This window comes from Podarcis raffonei, chromosome 13 (assembly GCF_027172205.1).
Source record: "Podarcis raffonei isolate rPodRaf1 chromosome 13, rPodRaf1.pri, whole genome shotgun sequence".
Lineage (NCBI taxonomy): Eukaryota > Metazoa > Chordata > Lepidosauria > Squamata > Lacertidae > Podarcis > Podarcis raffonei.
The window spans coordinates 5,600,900-5,622,478 of NC_070614.1; the positions used below are offsets into that span (position 1 = coordinate 5,600,900).

The 21,579-nt window shown below is 45.2% G+C and overlaps 1 protein-coding gene and 1 long non-coding RNA gene across 18 annotated transcripts in view; one reads left to right on the top strand and one right to left on the bottom strand.

Annotated features, from left to right (window-relative positions):
- FHOD3 (formin homology 2 domain containing 3) overlaps positions 1-21,579 on the bottom strand; it is a 331,840-nt gene that overhangs the window by 86,000 nt on the left and 224,261 nt on the right. For 15 of the 16 annotated variants that reach the window (XM_053360827.1, XM_053360833.1, XM_053360834.1 and 12 more), the window contains exons 8-10: positions 10,711-10,805; positions 8,279-8,422; positions 5,555-5,787 (exon numbers count right to left, since the gene is read on the bottom strand). In XM_053360827.1, the coding sequence (XP_053216802.1) occupies positions 5,555-5,787; positions 8,279-8,422; positions 10,711-10,805 (472 nt within the window). Of the gene's footprint in view, positions 1-2,810; positions 2,918-5,554; positions 5,788-8,278; positions 8,423-10,710; positions 10,806-21,579 lie in introns of all 16 variants that reach the window. The other variant, XM_053360836.1, reaches the window with a different exon arrangement.
- On the top strand, positions 10,303-17,388 carry LOC128399410 (uncharacterized). Of its 2 annotated transcripts, none has more exons than XR_008327221.1 (3): positions 10,303-10,361; positions 16,418-16,485; positions 16,947-17,388. It is a non-coding gene; the product is annotated as an uncharacterized LOC128399410 (long non-coding RNA). The 2 variants fall into 2 exon arrangements; XR_008327220.1 differs by lacking the exon at positions 10,303-10,361 and adding an exon at positions 15,221-15,556.

A 21,579-nucleotide genomic window follows, 5' to 3' on the forward strand; every position in this document is an offset into this window, starting at 1 on the left:
GTGAAAACACAAAAGAGAAGTTTATATGCCTGGTATGCTTATAAACTTCCCCAAGAGGGCAAGGAAGGTGGAGAGGTCTCTTGGGATCTCTTCCCAAGGTGTCTCCAGATGGTACTCTGCAATACCGTTGTAAGAAATTTCTAGGGCACCTCAATCTCTTCTCTGCAGAATGAAGATCAGATGAAGAGTGAGAATTTCGGGATGAGGGAGCTTGCTATATGCCTCTCAGAACAGGTATCCAAAAGCTCCAGATGTTTCATGGGGGCATGCTGAAATGATGCCTCTAATATCATGCTGTAACAATTTTACCCGTTCAAAAGATAATTTACTATAATAGGATTGAAGACTAAGGAATATTAAAAGGTAACTTTTTGTTCAGCCAATCAGGAAACAATGTTTGGTTGATTTTAAGGCATCCATTTTAAATGTTACCAAATAGCAGAGTGAAATATTTGATCACTTGACAAATTTATTTGACATATTTATGGATGTGTGTGGGGGAGGGTGTGTAATATGCCAGTAGCAAACTCTTGGACAATTAAAGGGAATGTTAGGGAGTGGGGAACCACACAATAAAGCATTCCATGTGAATTTTATAATATAAATATTTTTATTCTATATTAAAAGATGGAATTAATGTTGTGTTAGATGAATCACAGTAATAGTCAAGGAAAACGAACGAACGAAAGAAAGAAAGAAAGAAAGAAAGAAAGAAAGAAAAGATGAATGTACCAAATAAAAGCTTTAAAGGGGTGTATATCATTGAAAACAGACCCTGTATCATCTCCAGTTTCAATTAAAATACTTTCTTTCCCTAAACAATTTAATATAAATTATCCATATATTGAACTAGTGTGTGGGGCTATAGTGTTTTATGTAGGCAGCCAGGGCTCCTTCGGATGACAAGATCTTTTTGCACCAGGTCAGTGAGGACCAATTGCTTTTTAAAATTCTCCCAAATTACAGAACTCCCTGTGCACCTTTTGGACTGTATCTGTAGGTTTCCCCCTCCGTGTGAAATAATTGGGGTCAAATAAGTGTTGTTTACTTGTTATAATACATGGAAGATGGGTCTCCCTCTGGAGGTTCTGGACTCTCCTTCCTTGGAGGTTTCTAAGCAAAGGTGGGATGGCCATCTGTCATGGATGATTTAGCTGAGATTCCTGCATTGCAGGGGGTTGGACTAGAAAGATGACCCTTTGAGTCCCTTCCAGGATTCTATGTTTTTCTGCTTCAACAATATTTCATTATGTTCCTATTATTTTATGTAAATGTATTTTGTATGAGCAGTTGGGGGAGTGGTGCAGGAAAAACAACTTACTCCTTAACTTAAAGAAAACAAAAGAGATTATTGTGGACTTTAAGGTAAAAAGGTAAAGGTACCCCTGCCCGTATGGGCCAGTCTTGACAGACTCTAGGGTTGTGCGCTCATCTCACTCTATAGGCCGGGAGCCAGCGCTGTCCGCAGACACTTCCGGGTCACGTGGCCAGCGTGACGAAGCTACCCTGGCGAGGCAGAGCCGCACATGGAAACGCCGTTTACCTTCCCGCTAGTAAGCGGTCCCTATTTATCTACTTGCACCCGGAGGTGCTTTCGAACTGCTAGGTTGGCAGGCGCTGGGACCAAACGACGGGAGCGCACCCCGCCGCGGGGATTCGAACCGCCGACCATGCGATCGGCAAGTCCTAGGAGCTGAGGTTTTACCCACAGCGCCACCCGCGTCCCATTGTGGACTTTAGGAAATGTAAATTGAATATTCAGCCACTTATTATTGAGGGGAAGTGCGTGGAACAGGTCTTGGTGTTTCGATTTCTGGGAATGGAGTTGAGAGATGACCTAACCTGGGGAGAAAACAGCAAAGACCTGATGAAGAGAGCACAGGAGAGGTTATATTTTCTGAGAATCCTCTGGAAAAACAATCTCTCAAAGGACCTGTTGATGGCATTTTACCATTGTACTGTGGAGAGTGTATTAACTTATGGTCTGTGTGTGTGGTTTGGGAGCTGCACGGCCAGGGAAAAAACAATGCTGTCCAGGGTTGTCAAGACTACGGAGAGAATAACCGGGTGCACTCTTCCCACCTTGGATCAAATCTATGCTTCCAGGTGCCATAAGAAAGCTGCAGAGATAGTGCAGGATTGTGCGCACCCCGGAAATTATTTCTTTCAGCTTTTGCCTTCTAGAAGAAGGTACAGGGTTATAAAGACTAGGACTAGCTGCCTGAGGAACAGTTTCTACCCAAATGCGATTTTGGTTTTAAACGCATTGTAAGGAGTCTGTATGGAAGTGTATTGTATTTAAAAATGGGGTATCAGAGTTTTTAGGGGGCTAACCAGGTTGGGATAGCGGGGATAGCAGGCTTGTTGGGTTTTGAATGTCTTATGCAGATTTTTCAATTTCGTTGTTCTGTATGGGGCAATGACAATAAAGATTATCGTATCGTATAAATAAAGCATGTTCAATTTACAAATAAAACATTTAAATAGCTACCTTTCTACCAGTATGGGCGTAGCCAGGATTTTTGTTAGGGGGACAGACTTTTGTTTTTTGGGGGGGCAGAACCTCAGATTTGTATTGATTTGTCTTGATTTGTACTTATTGAGGGGGGCAGCTACGCCCATGGGAGGGGGCACAGGAAGGATGCTAAACATAAATATTTAAGAAGAGATAATATTATGCTTCTGGGTTCAATCATACATTTAACAAGGACAGAGCAAAAATTCTGAAGGGCTGTTATCAGCTATTAAAGTTAGTGAGATGTTTAGTTCAGGCACTCTTTAAGGTGTTAGGAAGGGCACCACCCTAGTACCTGGTTTGGACCTGCCTAGAGGACTCTTCCTCCCCCTCCTCCTCTGAATTAGGTTCTGTGACTGGTTGCTCCTCTTCCTCCTCCTCTTCCTCCTCCTCCTCCTCCTCCTCTCTAGGACCAAAGCAATGGAAAGAGGCATGCAGATGGACAGAAACACATAATACAGAAGAGAAAAATGAGATGAGCAGATACCTTCAGCAGAACCAAATAAAACTAGGAGTGAGAGAAGGAAAGGAAAAGGATAGAAATAATTAAAGCACCAATGCATTGACTTACTGCACAGAAATATTTGTTCAATATTGCTGGATGCAGTCCTGATTCCACTGAAGTAAACAGGGGCTACACCTGCCTCTGTGTTGCTAGCTCTATTTTTATATATTACATATTATATATAATATTTATGAGAGCTGATTATTAGGCACTTTCTGTTTTACTTAGTTCCCTATTTTTCAATATTTTAATATCAGATCTGTTTCTCCTTTGCGCTGCACTTGGAAAAACAGTCTTCTTCAAGTCCTTGCAGGTGAACAAACATAAAGTGGAAAATGTTCCATCAAAAAGGAAGGTTTTATAAGTCATAAGTAGGTATCATTTTTATTTCCTTCCAAATGCGCCTGCTTCTGCCGTCAATTTATTACTGAAATTCCACTTGCCCAGTCTAAATGCTGCAGCCCATAGTTTTATTGCCTAAGCTTGAAAAAGCAGGCAATTTGACCACATGCTGATCAAAAGCTTTGAACACAATCTGCCCCCTCCCTTGGGCATGAAGCCTGTGTACATACGTCTCTGCACGCATGGAGGAAATCCCTCACAGCCTCTCTGTGAATTCTCAACTACTTATTAGAAGCATGGAATGGAGTAGAAGGCTTCAGGATAGAAGCATGTGAGGTGCTGGAGGACGTCTTCTCCAGCTGCCTTGAAAATATTTGATTGAGAGGCAAGCGCTTGAAGAAATAGGTAAATGGATGGCATTACAGAGGTGGTGGACTCAGTGAACTCAGGGTCAGCAGGACAGAAGAGAGGAGAAGACTCAACAGAAGCTTAGCCAAGAGTACCAGGCCGCTGGAGCCTCAGATCCTAATAATCTTTGAGATTAAGGAGGAAGAACGTTGAAGATTTGCAGGAATAGCTGGTTAGTGGCAGAGTCATTTGCTTCGTAGTTGAGTTGGGGTTTGAATGCAAATCTGACTGGCCCAAGTCCAATATCATAGCGATTAGTCATCACACTGCTCTGGGGTTCATCTATGCATACTTCCTAATAATGCAGTATTTAAGGCAGGCTTCCTCAACCTCGGCCCTCCAGATGTTTTGAGACTACAGTTCCCATCATCCCCAACCACTGGTCCTGCTAGCTAGGGATCATGGGAGTTGTAGGCCAAAAACATCGGGAGGGCCAAGGTTGAGGAAGCCTGATTTAAGGAGTTCTCATTCACAGTCAGATTCACATATACTAGATCCAACCACAGTGAGAGCTGATCTGAATGCTATATTATTGTTTTCTTTGTATGTTATTAAGTGAGCAAAGAGGCACGTGAGTGGTTCCTGTATCGGCTGTCATTAAGACACAATATCTGAATTCGCCTTCAGAAAGTATAGCTTCCATCTCACTGAAATGAACAATCAAAGCTAATAGCAGCTGCAGGGCCCATACACCTCCGGGTGTAGGGCAGTATATAAATTCAGTAAGTAATACAAACAATAAATAATTTTCACTGGTACTGTAGTGGGGGAGGAAAAGGTTAAAGCCCCCTCTCCTTGGCCACAACAAAAAATCACCCCCTCTGCTAATAATTGTGAACAACAAAAGCAGCAAGTGTCACATCCAGTTTGGTCCGTAATGATATTACACCAGGCAGAGATGTTATGCTGTCACATTCATTTTAAAGGGAAGCATATTTACTCCTCCGATTATACTCGGAAACCTGAAAAAAGACTCTGTTGTAACTACAAGTCCTCTGAAAAGAAAAGAAAAATTAGATGAATATACTATGTGGATTCAAAAACTCATGCTTGGCAGCTCGGGAGATGCGCAAGACTTTGCAGTTTCTCACACTCTCATTGGCAAAGTTTGTATATCCACAGCATGAAGAATCACTGCTGAGAGGAGTTTTGAGAGACGAAACGCCATGGTGCATCTGTGTCAGCACAAGTGACACCTTCATTTGCCCCAGCTGTAACAAAACATGTCTCTCCCATATTGGTCTCCACAGCCACAGCAGGCGCTGTAACTCTCCAACACGATGACTTCACCCGCAAAAGCACATTCCTCCAGTGTCTCCTGAGAGAGACAGATGCCAGCAGCAGCAGCAGCAGCAGCAACATTGGCAAAGACAGAGATAGTTTGATACGTATAGAAGCGACAGTGCTGATAAGGCCACAAACCATAAATGAATAGATAATGAAGAAAACTATCTAGTGTGTGCCGAAAAATAGCTGTTTCCCCTTAAAACCTAAGCAGGTGTCGAGAGACAAAACTCCTAAAAGGAACTGACAGCTTTGTTAATAATATGAAAGCTGTTTCTATGTAACGCCATTTTCCAACTGCCAAGGAAGGAGAGAGACCTGGAAAACAGCTGCAAAGCCGGGTGGGGCAGGGGGTACCTTTTCTTCCCAGGTGCAATCAGACACCTGAAAAGCATCATTTGAATGTGCACTACAGGCTCCCACATCCCATCTTTACGGGACAAGAATGAAACGGAAAGGTACAAAGCAGGGAGAAACAAGGAGAATTTCCCCGCACTCACTTCTCGCTGAGGCTTTCGACGCCCTGCCCGTGGCTCCCCGCAAGGCTTGCTTGAGGAGAGGGGCTGGGAGGGGCAGACAACGTCTTCTTCTCGCTCTGGACAGAATGCCTCCGGCTCCTCCTGCGTTCCAGCCCCCTTCGTTCATTGCAGCCAAAGCTGGACCTTCTTCGATCTTTGCGGCCGCTGGGAGGGGGTTCACCATTGTTATCGCCATCCTCGTGCCTCAGGGTCATCTGAAAGAATGAAGAATTAAAAGGAATGCCGCGCACGGCACAATGGCACAATAGTATCTCCAGTCCGATACTAATTCACGTGTGCCTCAATTTCTGGGTCGTGTGGAGCGATCTGGCCTCGCAAAGCACTTCTGTGCAATCTGTTCACTTATGTACAGTTCAGAAGATGTGCCTTTTGCTCCCATCCCTGCTGGAAATATCAGAGACCACAGAAAAAAAGAGACGGATGCTGGAATACTCACAGGTACAGTGAGGGGGGAAAGTATTTGATCCCCTGCTAAATTTGCCCGTTTGCCCCCTGACGAAGAAATGACCAGTCCATAATTTTAATGGTAGGTTTATTGTAGCTGTGAGAGACAGAATAACAACAGGAAAACCCCCAGAAACCCAGAAGACAAAAGTCAGAGATTGATGTGCATTATAATGAGTGAAATAAGAGGATGGGTGGGTATTCCAGCAAGACAATGACCCAAAACACAGGGCCAAGGCAACAAAGGAGTGGCTCAAGAAGAAGCACATTAAGGTCCTGGAGTGGCCTAGCCAGTCTCCAGACCTTAATCCCATCGAAAATCTGTGGAGGGAGCTGAAGGTTTGAGTAGCTACACATCAGCCTCGAAATCTGACTGACTTGGAGAGGATCTGCAAAGAGGAGTGGGACAAAAGACCTCCTGAAATGTGTGCAAACCTGGTGGCCACCTACAAGAAACGTCTGACCTCTGTAATTGCCAACAAGGGTTTTGCCACCAAGTACTAAGTCATCTTTTCCAAAAGGGATCAAATACTTATTTCACTCATTATAATGCACATCAATCTCTGACTTTTGTCTTCTGGTTTTCTGGGGGTTTTCCTGTTGCTATTCTGTCTCTCACAGCTACAATAAACCTACCATTAAAATTATGGACTGGTCATTTCTTCGTCAGAGGGCAAACGGGCAAATTTAGCAGGGGATCAAATACTCCCCCGCTCACTGTACTGGGATGTCCAGCCAGGCTGAAGAGGTTGGTGTTTGTGAACAAGAGGGCTTTATTTTCCCTTACCAACCGAGATATGAGAGAGAGACCCTGCAACTCCCATTTCCCAGCCATCTAGGTAAAGGTAAAGGTACCCATGCCCGTACGGGCCAGTCTTGACAGACTCTGGGGTTGTGCGCCCATCTCACTCAAGAGGCCAGGGGCCAGTGCTGTCCGAAGACACTTCCGGGTCACGTGGCCAGCGTGACAAAGCTGCATCTGGCGAGCCAGCGCAGCACACGGAAACGCCGTTTACCTTCCCGCCAGTAAGCGGTCCCTATTTATCTACTTGCACCCGGAGGTGCTTTCGAACTGCTAGGTTGGCAGGCGCTGGGACCGAGCAACGGGAGCGCACCCCGCCGCGGGGATTCGAACCGCCAGCCTTTCGATCGGCAAGCCCTAGGCGCTGAGGCTTTTACCCACAGCGCCACCCGCGTCCCCCTCCCAGCCATCTACCCGAACACAATTATTCAGTATACCAGGGACCTTTTCTTCCTCTGATGACAGTTCAGTCCTAGTCACTCCCCCCTCAGATGGGCTGGATTGTGCCTGACAGGATGGGAGGGTGGTCTAAAAACATCACTTCCCCAGGGGAGTGGAGAAGGAATCTCTGTTGGGTCTTTCAGAATTTTTTTTCTGTTATGAAGGCTTACAAAACCTAAGATCTCCAGCATTTCAATGGCAGAGCTTAATGTTTTCCAGAGGAGGATTTATTACTAAATAAAGTAATTTCAGGTGCATTAACAGAGAGATGTTCTTTCATAGTGCATAGCATTCAGTTTACAAAGTATGAAAGGGTTTTTTTCAGTACTGAGAAGCTCATATTCTGTCTTTCCCATTCATATTCTATCCTTCACATAAGTACTCTACTATTGATTACTTTAAATGAAGATGTAAAGTAAACAATAGTTTAGGGGGGAAATTTTTTTGATGCTTTATCGTGTTTTTAATATTCTGTTGGGAGCCGCCCAGAGTGGTTGGGGAAACCCAGACAGATGGGCGGGGTATAAATAATAAATGATGATGATGATGAATGTAGCTTCATCTACATGCAGTTGCTGCACAAGCTCAATAATTAATCCAATCTAAATTCCTGAAAGTGGACTTGAAGGGCCATCAGGAGGGAGAATAATCGCAGGTGCAGCACTCTTGAGGTGAGCCTTTGTTGAATGCTGGACGCTTTTACATGGGATGCGAAATTATCAGCATTAAAATAGTTTAAATGCCGACGAGCACATTCAAAGGGACCATAAACATATTCATTTTTTCTTCCGTTTCTTAACCATGAATTATTATTATATGAGGTGTGTTTTACTATTAAATACCCTGCACCGTCACTGTGTAGCATAACCAGATGTTTGACTTTTCAAATAAAAACAACTAGACTAATATTACCCTGGTCACATCCCCCCTCCCCCGCCCAGCTCAACTTTGAAGTACACCAAGTTGCAAGATGCAGAGAGCAGGGCATGTTCAGTTACCTCATAAATGTTGAATTGCTCTATTAAGTCCAAGTCTGCTCCTTTCTTATTCAAGTGTCTCTGGGAGATGCCTTCTATCCCCAGTTCTTCCAGACAGTCAACAACGTCATAGAAGGAATCCTGGTCCGGCAAGCCAGACAGCGTCTGAAAGTCAAAAGGCAAAGCATTTCAGGCTTCTTGCTCCAAAACAAATTACACTTATGTTGACCATGCTGATCAGAAAGAAAGAAAGATTCAATACTTGGCGACAGAAACATTAACAAATTGTCCCAGGCAACAAGGACATGATCCAGGCAAAGGTGCACGTTCTTGAATACCACTGATTTCTGGCAGAGAACCGTAAGAATATACAATTCTCCAACTGAAAATCAAAAGGGCTTTAAACTCTTTAACTTTGACTGCATTATTCTTCAAATAACAATAATTTTTGACTAGGCTTCAGTCCTACACATAACTAGGTAAGTGGTATTGATTTTCTTATGAGTGGGCCTGGGTAGGTTAGGCTCTAAGACTACTATTCTGAACACACATTGTAAGAGTAAGTTTCACTTAAACTTGATGGAACTTCCTTTCCTTATGTACCTTTAGGACTGCAAAAGTCTCTGCCTTCTGAAAGAGCTGAGAATGACAGGATATAAGGTACAGGAAAGGGGGAAAGGCAAAGAGGTTATTTTATAAATATAAAAACTTCTATGGCTTTGGGGAAAATATTACTGGATTCACCGCTGAATGAGGTTTAGCCAAAGGGGGGAGGGGCTGCCAGGCATCTTCTGTATTCAAGTTGCTAGGCAGATTTTGTGTGTGTCACATGACACTTTTAGAAAGTAGAATTACAAGGCCCCTTTATTTCCCCCACGAGGATGCTTGGTACATTGTACAAAGCGTCCTTATGACCTCTAGGTGGATCTCAGATGACACCATATATGGTGGTGGGGTGGAGGGCCAGAGAGTGTTGCCTCAAGTCACAAAAAGCAGGGAAAGTCCTGGGCTTGAGCAGTCAGCCTTGGGTTCCTGGTAGCAATTCCACAGAGGAAGCTTATTGTGGTGTGTGCCGCATTTCATCAAAACTGTAACTGGCACAGCTGGAGTCCAGTTGAGCTGCGATAGGGAAGGAGCTGGGACTCCTGTGTCAACACTGGAGCCAGATGTGTTCAGAAGGAGAAAAGGTATTCCACCTGTTCCAGTCTCCCCTCACTCCTCCTTGCCTCCCTCCCCCTTGTCTATCCTCCATGGTTTGTCATCCTGGGCCCACAGGCACTGAGGGGATCATGACACCAGCCTACTGAACAGTAATCAGTAGCAGGAAGGTGCCACGACCCTTGGGGACGAGGCCACGGATTAAGAGTAGGAGAGGAAATTGTCTTCAGGATCAGCCCTAAGTGTACATAGTACACCAGAAGTACTTGGACAAAATGAACCTACTATGGTCAGGACCTCCTTGGCCTGAGGCGGCTGGGTTGCCCTCTTCTGACTTGGAAGATTCTGTATCCTACGACCTAGCAGAACCAGTTTTCCTAACTCAGTTGAAGCTGACTGCTAAAGAAGGCAGGGCTTCTCTCACAGAAAGCAAAGTAAACTACTGAGATAGAGCTATGGCTCTCATTTAAAGCTCAATCTGAAGGTGACTGCCACTGAAAGAACATCTGGATTTATGGTGCGTCCAGCCTGGGGCCTGCAGGGAGCTGTCCAGGGTAGCTACCTCTGTAACCTTGCTGCTGAGGCCATTGCTCGGAACAGAACAGAAGCAAACATTCAGCACAACACTTAGAGGTACTTTCAGCTGGCCCAACGTGTCCTGGTTCTTCGCAGAATACCTTGTGTCTAACCAACTCTCTCCTGGTCATCCATGCTAAAAGGCAGCTACAGTATATCTGAAGCTGTGTCAGGCACAGTACATGAAACTATCTCAAATGAAGTCACAGTACATGGTGTGAGGTAACAAGCATCCTTCTATGAAGTCACTGACTCCACCAAGAAATTTAAAGGCATAAAGTACATGGCTCTCCTGGCACCATAACATCAAATAAACCCATAGCCTACAGACAAGTTTCAGCAACACTCACCTGCTATGCAAAGCCCTGCGGTATCAGTACATTTTTCATCCTAAATGTATCCTATCTTTCCCAGGGAATAGCGGAAGGTCAGGTGTTTGTTTGTTTTTAATTAAAAATACATTCTCTTATTTGATATCATACAACAATTAACAGCTGTTAGCTAAGTTTTTTCTCACAAGCATATACATACATATTTACATTTGTGGCTTTTTTGCAGTGGGACAACTATTTATTATTATTTTTTAAGCTTTTTAAATTGTCTTTTAATTGGAATGTTAAAGGGAGATTTTAAAAGTGTGTTTTCAAACACCAGGGTCAGCTGCCATAGGAAGTTTTGCGCTATTCGTTTGAATACATAAATCCAAATGTAAAACAAACCTTGTTCACTAAAGTCATTGCATAAACTAGAAGTTCTGTGTCAACCCCATCCTTTTCTTCCAGGATCTCCATAACATTGGACCATAGCTTGACACCTAAAAGGGGAACAAAAACTTATTAGGCAAGAAGATCAAAGTGTATCTCACAACTGGGGTCCCACGATGCAGAGTTAGATGCCAAATAAATGGTTCAGTACAGATGTGAATAATACATGTACAAATAAAGCATGGACATTTGACACAGTTTGACGCTATGCATTTGGTATGTGGAAACAAATCCTACTGAGCATGCCTGATGTTAGCGGGTCAACATAGCAGGTGGCAAGAGTTCCACCACTGAAAGCCCCCTGGCCTCTGCTTCTCCTTCGTCCCATTGCTCACTCACTCACCTGCCTTCTCCTTGCGGTGCAAAGGTGTGAAGGTTTGTGTATGCTCTTCGCAATAAGCACCCTCTGCTCACTCAGAGATATATTTACAGTTCTTTATTTTACATATGTACAAGCAGCACAGTGCAACTTATGCATCTGAATCGTCCAGTTTAGATTCGGGGGGTGGTCTTCTCCTTCAACAGAAGAGGCGGGGAAGCCTCATGGGACGTCTCTGATCCCTGCGCTTTAACCCTCTCTTTTCCTGTGCCAAAGGCACAGGCATAGGCTCTCTGTCTGTCCCTGAGCTTCCTGTGCGGTGCTGGGGCTCTGCTTCAGCATTGAAGAGCCTTGACAACTCCTGGTTGCCTCCTACTCTCTCCCCCTCTCCTCCTTCCATCATTTCCTGACTGTCTCTTTCTGACTGTTCCCGTTCTGACTCTTCTCCTCCCCCCACCCCACCCAAAGGCATTCCTTGGCAGTCCCATGACAAAAGGGGACAAGTAGGAATTGACAAGGGTGAGGAGGGGATGCAGGCAGTCTACCTCCCCCCTCCGTCAACTGCAGTGGTGATTGGACCCAATCCATACTGCCACAGAGAGGAAGAGGCAGGTAATGGGGAGCAGAAGCCACAGTAGTTGCTTTCTCCTTAAGTGGGGAGCAGAGAGGGTGGTCTGGAGGAGAAGATCCCCCTGGCGGAACAGGGTCCACCAAGCATGTCTACTACTACCTAAAATCAGCCCTGCTACCAACCTCAAGAGGATTGAGCTGGACTATATTTTGCCTGCAATGGGCAGGTTCAACACTTAGGCAGGAAGAACCAGCTGCACAAATATAAGATGGGGGGCACCTGACTTGCTAGTAGTACAGTGGTACCTTGGTTCCAGAACGGCTTAGTTGTCAAACAAATTGGCCCCCGAATGCTGCAAACCTGGAAGTAAGTGTTCTGGTTTTTCGGAAGCCAAACATGTGATGTGGCTTCCGCTTGAGTGCAGGAAGTTCCTGAAGCCAATTGGAAGCCGCACCTTGGTTTTTGAATGGTTCCAGGAGTCGAACGGACTCCTGGAACGGATTAAGTTCAAGAACCAAGGTACCAATGTACAGGCAAAAATGATCTAGGGGACTTAGTAGACCACAAGCTTAACAGGAGTCAACACTGTGATGCAATAGCAAAAAAAGCTTCTGAGTAGGCACGGTTAGGTTTCCAGGCATAGATGACTTTGTGATGATCTTCATTAACCTTTGTGTTTAAGATGTCACAATGTTCTCTGTAGTTTTTGCAAATAGGGCTACCCCTCTAGAAACACATTAACTTTGAACATGCAAGGAAGGTAAATAAGGATTAGTAAATAAGTTAATTGCTGAGATATAGAAAGCTGTTCTGTGCTATATAAAAAAGTTCCATAATACACATATTTCCACATTGGCAGATGATGAAACAGATCTAAGCCAAAAATGCAATGCTACTCTAAGCTGCATCAACAGAAGTCTAGTGTCCAGATCAAGGGAAGTAATAAAGGTAAAGGGACCCCTGACCATTAGGTCCAGTCGCGACCAACTCTGGGGTTGTGGCGCTCATCTCACTTTATTGGCCGAGGGAGCCGGCGTACAGCTTCCGGGTCATGTGGCCAGCATGACTAAGCCGCTTCTGGCGAACCAGAGCAGCGCACGGAAACACCGTTTACCTTCCTGCCGGAGCGGTACCTATTGATCTACTTGCACTTTGATGTGCTTTCGAACTGCTAGGTTGGCAGGAGCAGGGACCGAGCAATGGGAGCTCACCCCGTCGCGGGGATTCAAACCGCTGACCTTCTGATCGGCAAGCCCTAGGCTCTGTGGCTTAACCCACAGCGCCAATGCAATGCTACTCTAAGCTGCATCAACAGAAGTCTGGTGTCCAGATCAAGGGAAGTAATAGTTCCACTCTATTCTGCCTTCATCAGACCACACCTGGATTCCTGTGTCCACTTCTGGGCACCAGAGTTTAAGAAGGTTATTGACAAGCTGGAACTTGTGCAGAGGAGGGCAACCAAGATGATCAAGGGTCTGGAAACCAGGCCTTATGAGGAACAATTAAGAGATGGAGAGGAGGTATTATAGCCATTTTCAAATATCTAAAGGGCTGTCACATGGAGGATGCAACAAGCTTGTTTTCTTCTGCTCTGGAGGGTAGGACCCAGACCAATGGCTTCAAGTTACAAGAAAGGAGATTCCGACTAAACATCAGGAAGAACTTTCTGACGGGAAGAGCTGTTTGACAGTGGAATGGAGATGGTAGACTCTTATTCCTTGGAGGTTTGTAAGCACAGGTTTGATGGGCCATCTGTCATTTAAGATGTATTTGAGAATACTGCATTGTTGGATTAGATGACTTAGAATGATTCTAAATAAAAAAAATCCTTCTAGTAGCACCTTAGAGACCAACTACCGTATTTTTAGCACGATTGGACGCACCGGACCATAGGGTGCACCTAGTTTTTTGGGGGGGAAATAAAGGAAAAATTTTTTCCCTTTATTTCCCCCCCAAAAGCAGGTCAGGGAAACTGAACCAGGTCGAGGAACAGCGGGATAGTGGCGCTGCGCCTCCCTGCTGTCCCCCGAGCTTGTGGGGCTGGCTGATGTCTGCCTGGCGCGCAGGGCGCTCTGCTTCAGGGCGCCCCGCCCACCGGGCGGCAGGCTGCTATCCGCAGCTTGGGGAGCCTTGCGGGGAACTCCTGCAGGGCTCCCCACCCTGCGGATGTCTGCCCGGCGCGAGGGGCGCTCTGATTCAGGGCGCCCCTCGCGCTGGGCGGCAGGCTGCTATCCGCAGCGTGGGGAGCCTTGCGGGGAACTCCTGCAGGGCTCCCCACCCTGCGGATGTGTTCCCGAAGCGCCGGGCGCTCTGCTTTCAGGGCGCCCGACGCTCCGGGAAGCAGGCTGCTATCCGCAGCCTAGACATCCCTGCGGGACCTCCCGCAGGGTTGCCTAGGCTGCGGATGTGTTCCCGAAGCGCCGGGCGCTCTGCTTTCAGGGCGCCCGACGCTCCGGGAAGCAGGCTGCTATCCGCAGCCTAGACACGGCTAGCGGAGCGCTAATCCCGAAGCTTGGGGCTGCGGAGCTCAGCGCGCCCCAAGCTTCTGGGTGCCGGCAAGGTCTAGACGGCTAGCAGAGACCTTGCCGGCACCCAGAAGCTTGGGGCGCGCTGAGTTCCGCACGCCCCAAGCTTCGGGATTAATGCAGCGCTCCGCTAGCCGTGGGAGAGCTGGGTCTCCCACGGTTAGCGGATAGCTTCCTGAAGCCTGGAGAGCGAGAGGGGTCGGTGCGCACCGACCCCTCTCACTTTCCAGGCTTCAGCGAAAGCCTGCATTCGCTCCATAGGACGCACACACATTTTCCCTTGCTTTTTAGGAAGGAAAAGGTGCGTCCTATAGTGCGAAAAATACGTAAGTTACTTATTGGTACGAGCTTTCGTGTTCATGCACACTTCTTCAGATACACTGAAACAGAAGTCACCAGACCCTTATATATAGCGAGAGGGTGGGGAGGGGTATTACTCAGAAGGGTGGTGGGAATGGGTGATTGGCAGATAGGTCTGGTAAACCAGTTGATGACTGTTAATGACTGCAATTACTCTTACAGAAAAAAGCAAGGGATGAGATGGCCAAAAATAGCTTTATCATGTATAATGAGATAAGAATCCAATCTATTCAGACCAGGTCTCTCCATGGTTTTAAGTTTGGTAATAAGTTGTCATTCAGCAACTTCTCTTTCCAGTCTATTTCTGAAATTCTTTTGTAATTCGACAGCTACTTTGAGATCTTGTATAGAATCCTACTGGTTTCTCTGTCTTGTGATTACTGATGTCAGATTTATGTCCATTTATCCTTTGGCGTAGGGTTTGGCCTGTTTGTCCAATATAGAGAGCTGAAGGGCACTGTTGGCATTTGATAGCATACACAATGTTAGAAGATGAGCAATTAAATAGTCCTGAGATGGTATATTTGATGTTGTTGGGGCCAGTAATGGTGTTGTCCGGGTGTATGTGGCAGCAAAGTTGGCATCTGGGTTTATTGCAGGCTCTGGTACCAGTGTCCATGTTAAGTCTTGTTGCTGTATTATTGTGGGTGAGGAGTTGCTTAAGATTGGGTGGTTGTAGGCAATGAAAGGTCTTCCTCCCAGAGCTTGAGAAAGAGAACTGTCATTATCTAGGAGAAGTTGTAGATCTCTGAGGATGCGTTGAACTGTTTTAACTTGGGAGCTGTATGTGATTACTAGTGGTGTTCTGTTATTTTCTTTTTTGGGTCTGTCTTGCAGCAAGTTCTCTCTAGGTATCAGTCTGGCTCTGTTGATCTGTTGCTTAGCTTCACCAGGCGGATATTTTAGTTCTAAAAATGTTAGTTCTATCATTCTAAGACAGCATGACATCACAGTAGCAAGTACCACTCCCTATGACATCACGTGGAGCATTTCTCTGCATCTACCGCAGCAAGTCAATGATGGCAGGTGGGAAAACACACAACTGGATGACACCGCATTGCGTTTCTAGGCACCGTAAGCTGAATGGGAGAAGTCACAAGGGGATGCTGGTTCCAGCAGCGCCATGTGGCAGTTGTGACATGTAAACCAGCTCTCATTCGTCAGATCCCTCTGATTGTGAAGAGGTTTCTTTGCCCTTGAGACTGACCCAGAAACTCCAGCGGGTGCAGAATGCTGCGGCGAGACTCCTTACGGGGTCCTCGCTGCGAGATCACATTCACCTGGTGCTATACTAGCTGCACTGGCTTCCGGTGGAGTACAGGATCAGGTTTAACCTTCAAAGCCCTATACAGCCTAGGACCCTCGTACCTACGGGACCACCTCTCCTGGTATGTCCCACAGAGGAACTTACGGTCTTCAAACAAAAACATCCTGAAGGTCCCAGGCCACAGAGAGGTTAGGCTGTCCTCAACCAGAGCCAGGGCTTTTTCGGCTGTAGCTCCGATCTGGTGGAACGCTCTGTCACAAGAGACTAGGGCCCTGCGGGACTTGACATCTTTCCACAGGGCCTGTAAGACAGAGCTGTTCCACCAGGCCTTTGGCCAGGGCACAGCCTGACCCCCTCCTTTGGCAATCCTCACAGAACTCTAGCCCAGTGGTTGCCATTAATTTGATTGGAATTAATTTTATAATGAAATTATTTTAGAATTATTATTATTATTATTATTATTATTATTATTATTATTATCATCATCATCATCATCATCATCATCATCATCATCATCACTATTTTTGGTCACACCCATTTGGCTTTGTGCAAATGTTACTGTCCTTTAATATTTAATATGAGAAATACTGTGCAATCAAACACTTTTCTATTATTTTCAGCTCAACTTTCTATATATTCTGTGCACTGGGTGTACATGTTGAGTAAATTCACAGAAGATATACGATAGGTGGATATGATCCCCGCACTGCAGAAATGACTGCCTGCGGTTTCTAATGAAGAGAGGGAAACTGGAAACAAGAAGGATAGACATATGATTCTAACCTATACTTATGCCATTTGGGGGTAACCGTAAGCCAGTAACATGACAAATTAATTACTTTAATCCATGCCGTATGACAGAAATATGCTTTAGTTAACAGACAGACTACTTGTCTTCTCAGAATGTACTTCCTCTCATCTAAAGCATTCTAGAATATTCTGCCTGGAGTGTCATATAATATTTTTCTAGTTGCCAGGGGTACATACAGAAGCAAGCCAAAATACAATGCAAAGGAACCTGCATAAAAATGACATTTGAATAAAATCTATTTATTTCTATCAGGGCCTTCACAGGCGTGAATAAATATGATTCAAGTATGTAAACGCATATATGTAAAAGTATTAAATTATTTTTGCTCTTAATTGTAGATCTTGTATGGTGTTTTTGCACACCACAGGGGCAAAGGACACTGAGACCAAACCTTTGCTGGTGGGAGCAATTATTATAACTCAATGTCAGAAAACAAAGAATTCTTGTGTTGGACTGGCTTTTCTGTACAGCAGGTCTGTTTACAATATGTTATTTTGTACATCTTTACCTTCATATGGTTTAAATTTGCTCATGTGGAAATGCAAAGTGACATACCAAAAGTTTACCTACATCTCAGAGTCCCTTATCACCTGCCCTGGCTCATCCAAAGGAAGCAGAAAATGAAGAGCATGAGATGTCCCCAAATTCTGCTACCCCCTAAAATGGGAGCAAACTTACACACGCAACTGCATTGGGCTAGAAATATACCAGTATCAGTTCCATCTATGACCTACTTCCAAAAGCTTATGAGATACACAAACACCTACCCAAACCCTCCCACTTCATGTATGCACAATGCTGCCATCAAGATCATATTTCTTAGATACAGAGGTTCTCTGCACAGAGAAAGTAGAATGAAATAATTATACCATACCGGCACAGCAGAAAATCACAGCTTATTCCAGCTCCACAAAATTGAACAACATTATATTAAGTTAATTACTATTATCTGTGCTAGGTCAACAAACCATTGCAAAAGTTTCTTATCTGACCCCTCTAACAGATTTGGGTATGACAAGTTTGGAGAATAAATTGGGAATATACATTCAAAAAAGCTCCTTCCTGTTGTTGCTGTCACCCATCTGTCTTGAGAGACAGTGGATTACGCCTCCAGGGGTGAAGTCAAATGTCTGCATTAGCAGCACCAAAGTGACCTCCTGGGGGTGCAAGCCTGGGCTGTGCGTATGGAGGTCCTGGACTACCCAGATAACAAGACCCCCTTGGCCTTGCTGATGTGGTCCATGCAGGTACATCCAACTCCCAATAGTCTGTGATCTACTCACAGTATAAAAAAGCTGGCAGTAATCTACTCATTGTCGTAAAAAGACTGGCAGTGATCTACCCAAAGCAGTGGAGCTTTTTTTTAGGAAGCCAAAGTTGGTTGGGTTTTTTTTGTTGCTTTTTTGTAAGGAGATCACTGAGGGGCCAGAGATCAATCAGGATCTACCAGGAACACCCTGTGATCTACCAGTAGATCGTGATCTACCTATTGGACATGCCTGGGAAAGCAGAGCAGTACATCTGGCTATCAGCTGGGCTGCAGGAGTTGCCCGGATGAGAAGAAGAAGAAGAAGAAGAAGAAGAAGAAGAAGGAGGAGGAGGAGGAGGAGGAGGAGGAGGAGGAGGAGGAAAGTTTGGATTTGATATCCCACTTTATCACTACCCTAAGGAGTCTCAAAGCGGCTAACAATCTCTTTTCCCTTCCTCCCCCACAACAAACACTCTGTGAGGTGAGTGAGGCTGAGAGACTTCAGAAAAGTGTGACTAGCCCAAGGTCACCCAGTAGCTGCATGTGGAGGAGCGGGGAAGCGAACCCGGTTCACCAGATTACGAGTCCACTGTTCTTAACCAGTACACCACACTGGATGAGGTGTACAAGGAGACATCCAACCGTCTTACGGACTCCACTCCAAAAAGCTCACCCCTCAACAACCAGCAAAATCAAGTGAATACCCAGACCACACATACAGACATAACTCCCCCCCCCCCGCCCCCAATATAGATCCCACTCCATTTAAACTGGAGGTAGGGCTGGGCAAGGCCAGAGGTACCAGGAGCTGATAGTATGAGCTGAATAAAATGGGTTGGTGAGCAACACTGCATACCTTTGATCATGAATTAGAGGCATTTCAGTGTGGGTTTGATTTCTACGGGGGTGGGGTTTAAATGTGCCAGGCTTATGGGTTCACACCGTCATGTGTGTATGTGAAGCTGGGTTTAACACTCACAACAAGACTTTGATCAAACACAGCAGTGGACAGCAGTACTATGAGTCATCAAACACTGATTATTATAGAATGCAGAATCAACTCATGCGCATAAATATGTGAACTAAGACTCCTCCATCAGCTATATAAAAAGGCCACCTGGAATGGGGTTACATTTCAAGATCAACCCCCTTCAAAAGCTGCTGGGATTTATCCATTCTCATCTTGATCTTGGGGCTTTGTATCTTTTCTGCAATGATTGATCTTGCAAGCTAATCAGAGCTAAAAAATAAAAGGGAAAGCTGGGAAACCTACTTTTTCTTCTCCGTTCCTAAATCTTCGGAGGAATAGCCTACATTTTTAAAGTACCCTACGGCCTCGTCACTGCACGACCTTCTTGATTGTGAGTCTTTCCTAACTTTTCAGTAAATCAGAATGGAAGTCTTTAAAACGCTGAAATGAAATGGGCAGCAATGAAATAAGGAATAAGAAATGTACTGCTTCCCTCTACTGGATGGATTGCTTTCCTCTGCTACAGACCATACTGCAGACCTCATTCCACTTTTTATCAGCTTTAATTGTTTCAACACATTTGTTTTCTTAGCCTCATCAGGCCAGTATATGGTATAGCACCATATGGTTTAGAAAATGAATCTCCCTAACATATATTGCTATTTCTATTTTTTGTTATTTCTTCATGGCCTATTATTTAAAATAAATCCCCGCCCCCCCCACTTTAATGAAAGAATTCATCCTTAGTGGGGGGTTAGATTTTCAGTGACTTTTAATAATTTTCAGGGTGGTGCTCTTTCTTTTGAATTTGAGTATGAATGGCCCCTTCCCACAACAAATGCATTCTTGAGGGGAGAATATGACTACAGCAAGGTAGCCATCTTTGCCCCCCATGAATGCTACTGCTCGATGCTGCATCATTCCTGTCCCCAAAATGTGGCTAGGATAATAATAATAATAATAATAATAATAATAATAATAATAATAATAATAATAATAATTATTATTTATACCCCGCCCATCTGGCTGGGTTTCCCCAGCCACTCTGGGCGGCTTCCAACTGAATATTAAAAACAATACAGCATTATACAGCAATAAAGCACAGCTGAGCCTTATGCAGCAGTAGGGATTTTTATTTTGGTGTAAATGGTAAAGCGTGTTCTCCTTCATGAAGAGAACGGGTTGCGGTGGGGTTAACCAGACACCCCCTGTTGCTGGGCAAGTTGGTTGGTTGGCCCAAAGTGTGATTGGACTCCTCAGGTTGCTGGGGAGAGTTTGATGTTGCCAAGTTTGATTGACAGCCTGGGTTGAATATATGCTCTGCGGGCAGCATTGAGTGTCCTCTTTCGCTGCGCGCATCGGATCACCCGCCCACCCTTCCTAATTTTAGGGTGTTTGTTGCGTTTGACCTTGCTATGCCTGTCATGGGGTCGTCTGCTTTGGGGCAGGGGCCTGGTAGGAATTTTGTCCATTTGGCAGATTGGCTGGTGCTATTTGGGTTTTGCCTACTGCGTAGCAAATCATCACAACTTGTAAGGTTGCGGTTAGGCATTGGTTTTAGAAAAAAATGGTTGGTGGAGGGGTATGGATTGGCTGTGCCTGCCCCTCCAATGCTGTTGCTGCAAGGGTATTCCATTAAAGGAATCCAGGGGCTCTCCATGCTTTTGTCCGCACCCCTGTCAAAGAGGATAGGGCACGCAAGAGCCCCTGGGAGCATTTGGGGAGAGGTGAGGGTCTGGTACCCAGCTCCATCTACTCCCCATATAATGTTTTCCCTTACTGACTTTGCAGGCTTGCGGATGTCAGTTCTGTCCCTGGGCAGGCACAGATAGTCGCAACCAATGCCTAAGCAACCACTCACATTGTTTGTATTTTAATAAAGTTGTGGCCAAAATCATGCCAAAACCTTCAACAAAAATTATGGTGTGAAGTGTGAATTTATTTAGGGGTGGCTTGGGGACCTCGACACGCAATAAAAAGAAACAAGGAAGGAAAAGCCCCTTGCCACTTTTTGCTGAAAGGTAAGACCCCACCCTCCCACCAAACTTTCTTTGAGCTTGCCCACTGGGACTTAACTCCACTGCTCTCCTAAGACTAAAATGCAGAATTTGCTTCTGAAACATCCAGAACCTGAGGGAGTTGAGGCCAACAACAATATGGCATTCAGCAAAAAAAACAAAAAAACCCCAAACTGCCCAGTGAGTTCAGTTTGAGAGAGAAACTGACATGGCAGGAGGAAGGGACAAGGCCCTCCGGGGGGGGGGGAAGCCCTCACATGTAATGGAGAACACTGAAACTGATGGGTACACTGGCAAGTGAAAGAAAGTACTCTGGGGGCCTGCTCTAGAGACTAACATCTAGAAGCCCTGTGCCATTTCGGAGAGCTGTGGTGTAAGGATAAAATGGTACAGATCTACCAAGATATGCTGTAATGTCAGAAAGATGCAAGCAATTCAAGCCAATCACAATCATGCCACAGGGGGCGGGACTGCCCAACAGATGGGGCTTCCCCTTCCATATCACTGCCAAACCACTGTCAGGGGAAATATTTGGAGGCAAGTACAATGATCCAAACTATGGAATGACTGAAGCAAGTGCAACTCCAAGCCAGCTACCAAAGAAACAGGGGATAAGGCCATTGGACATCTGAAGGGGGAGTCACAATGAAGAAAGAATGAAAGACAGGACGAGAATTCTTTTTACATTGGTAAAAGTAAAGGAACCCTGACAGTTAAGTCCGGTTGTGTACAAC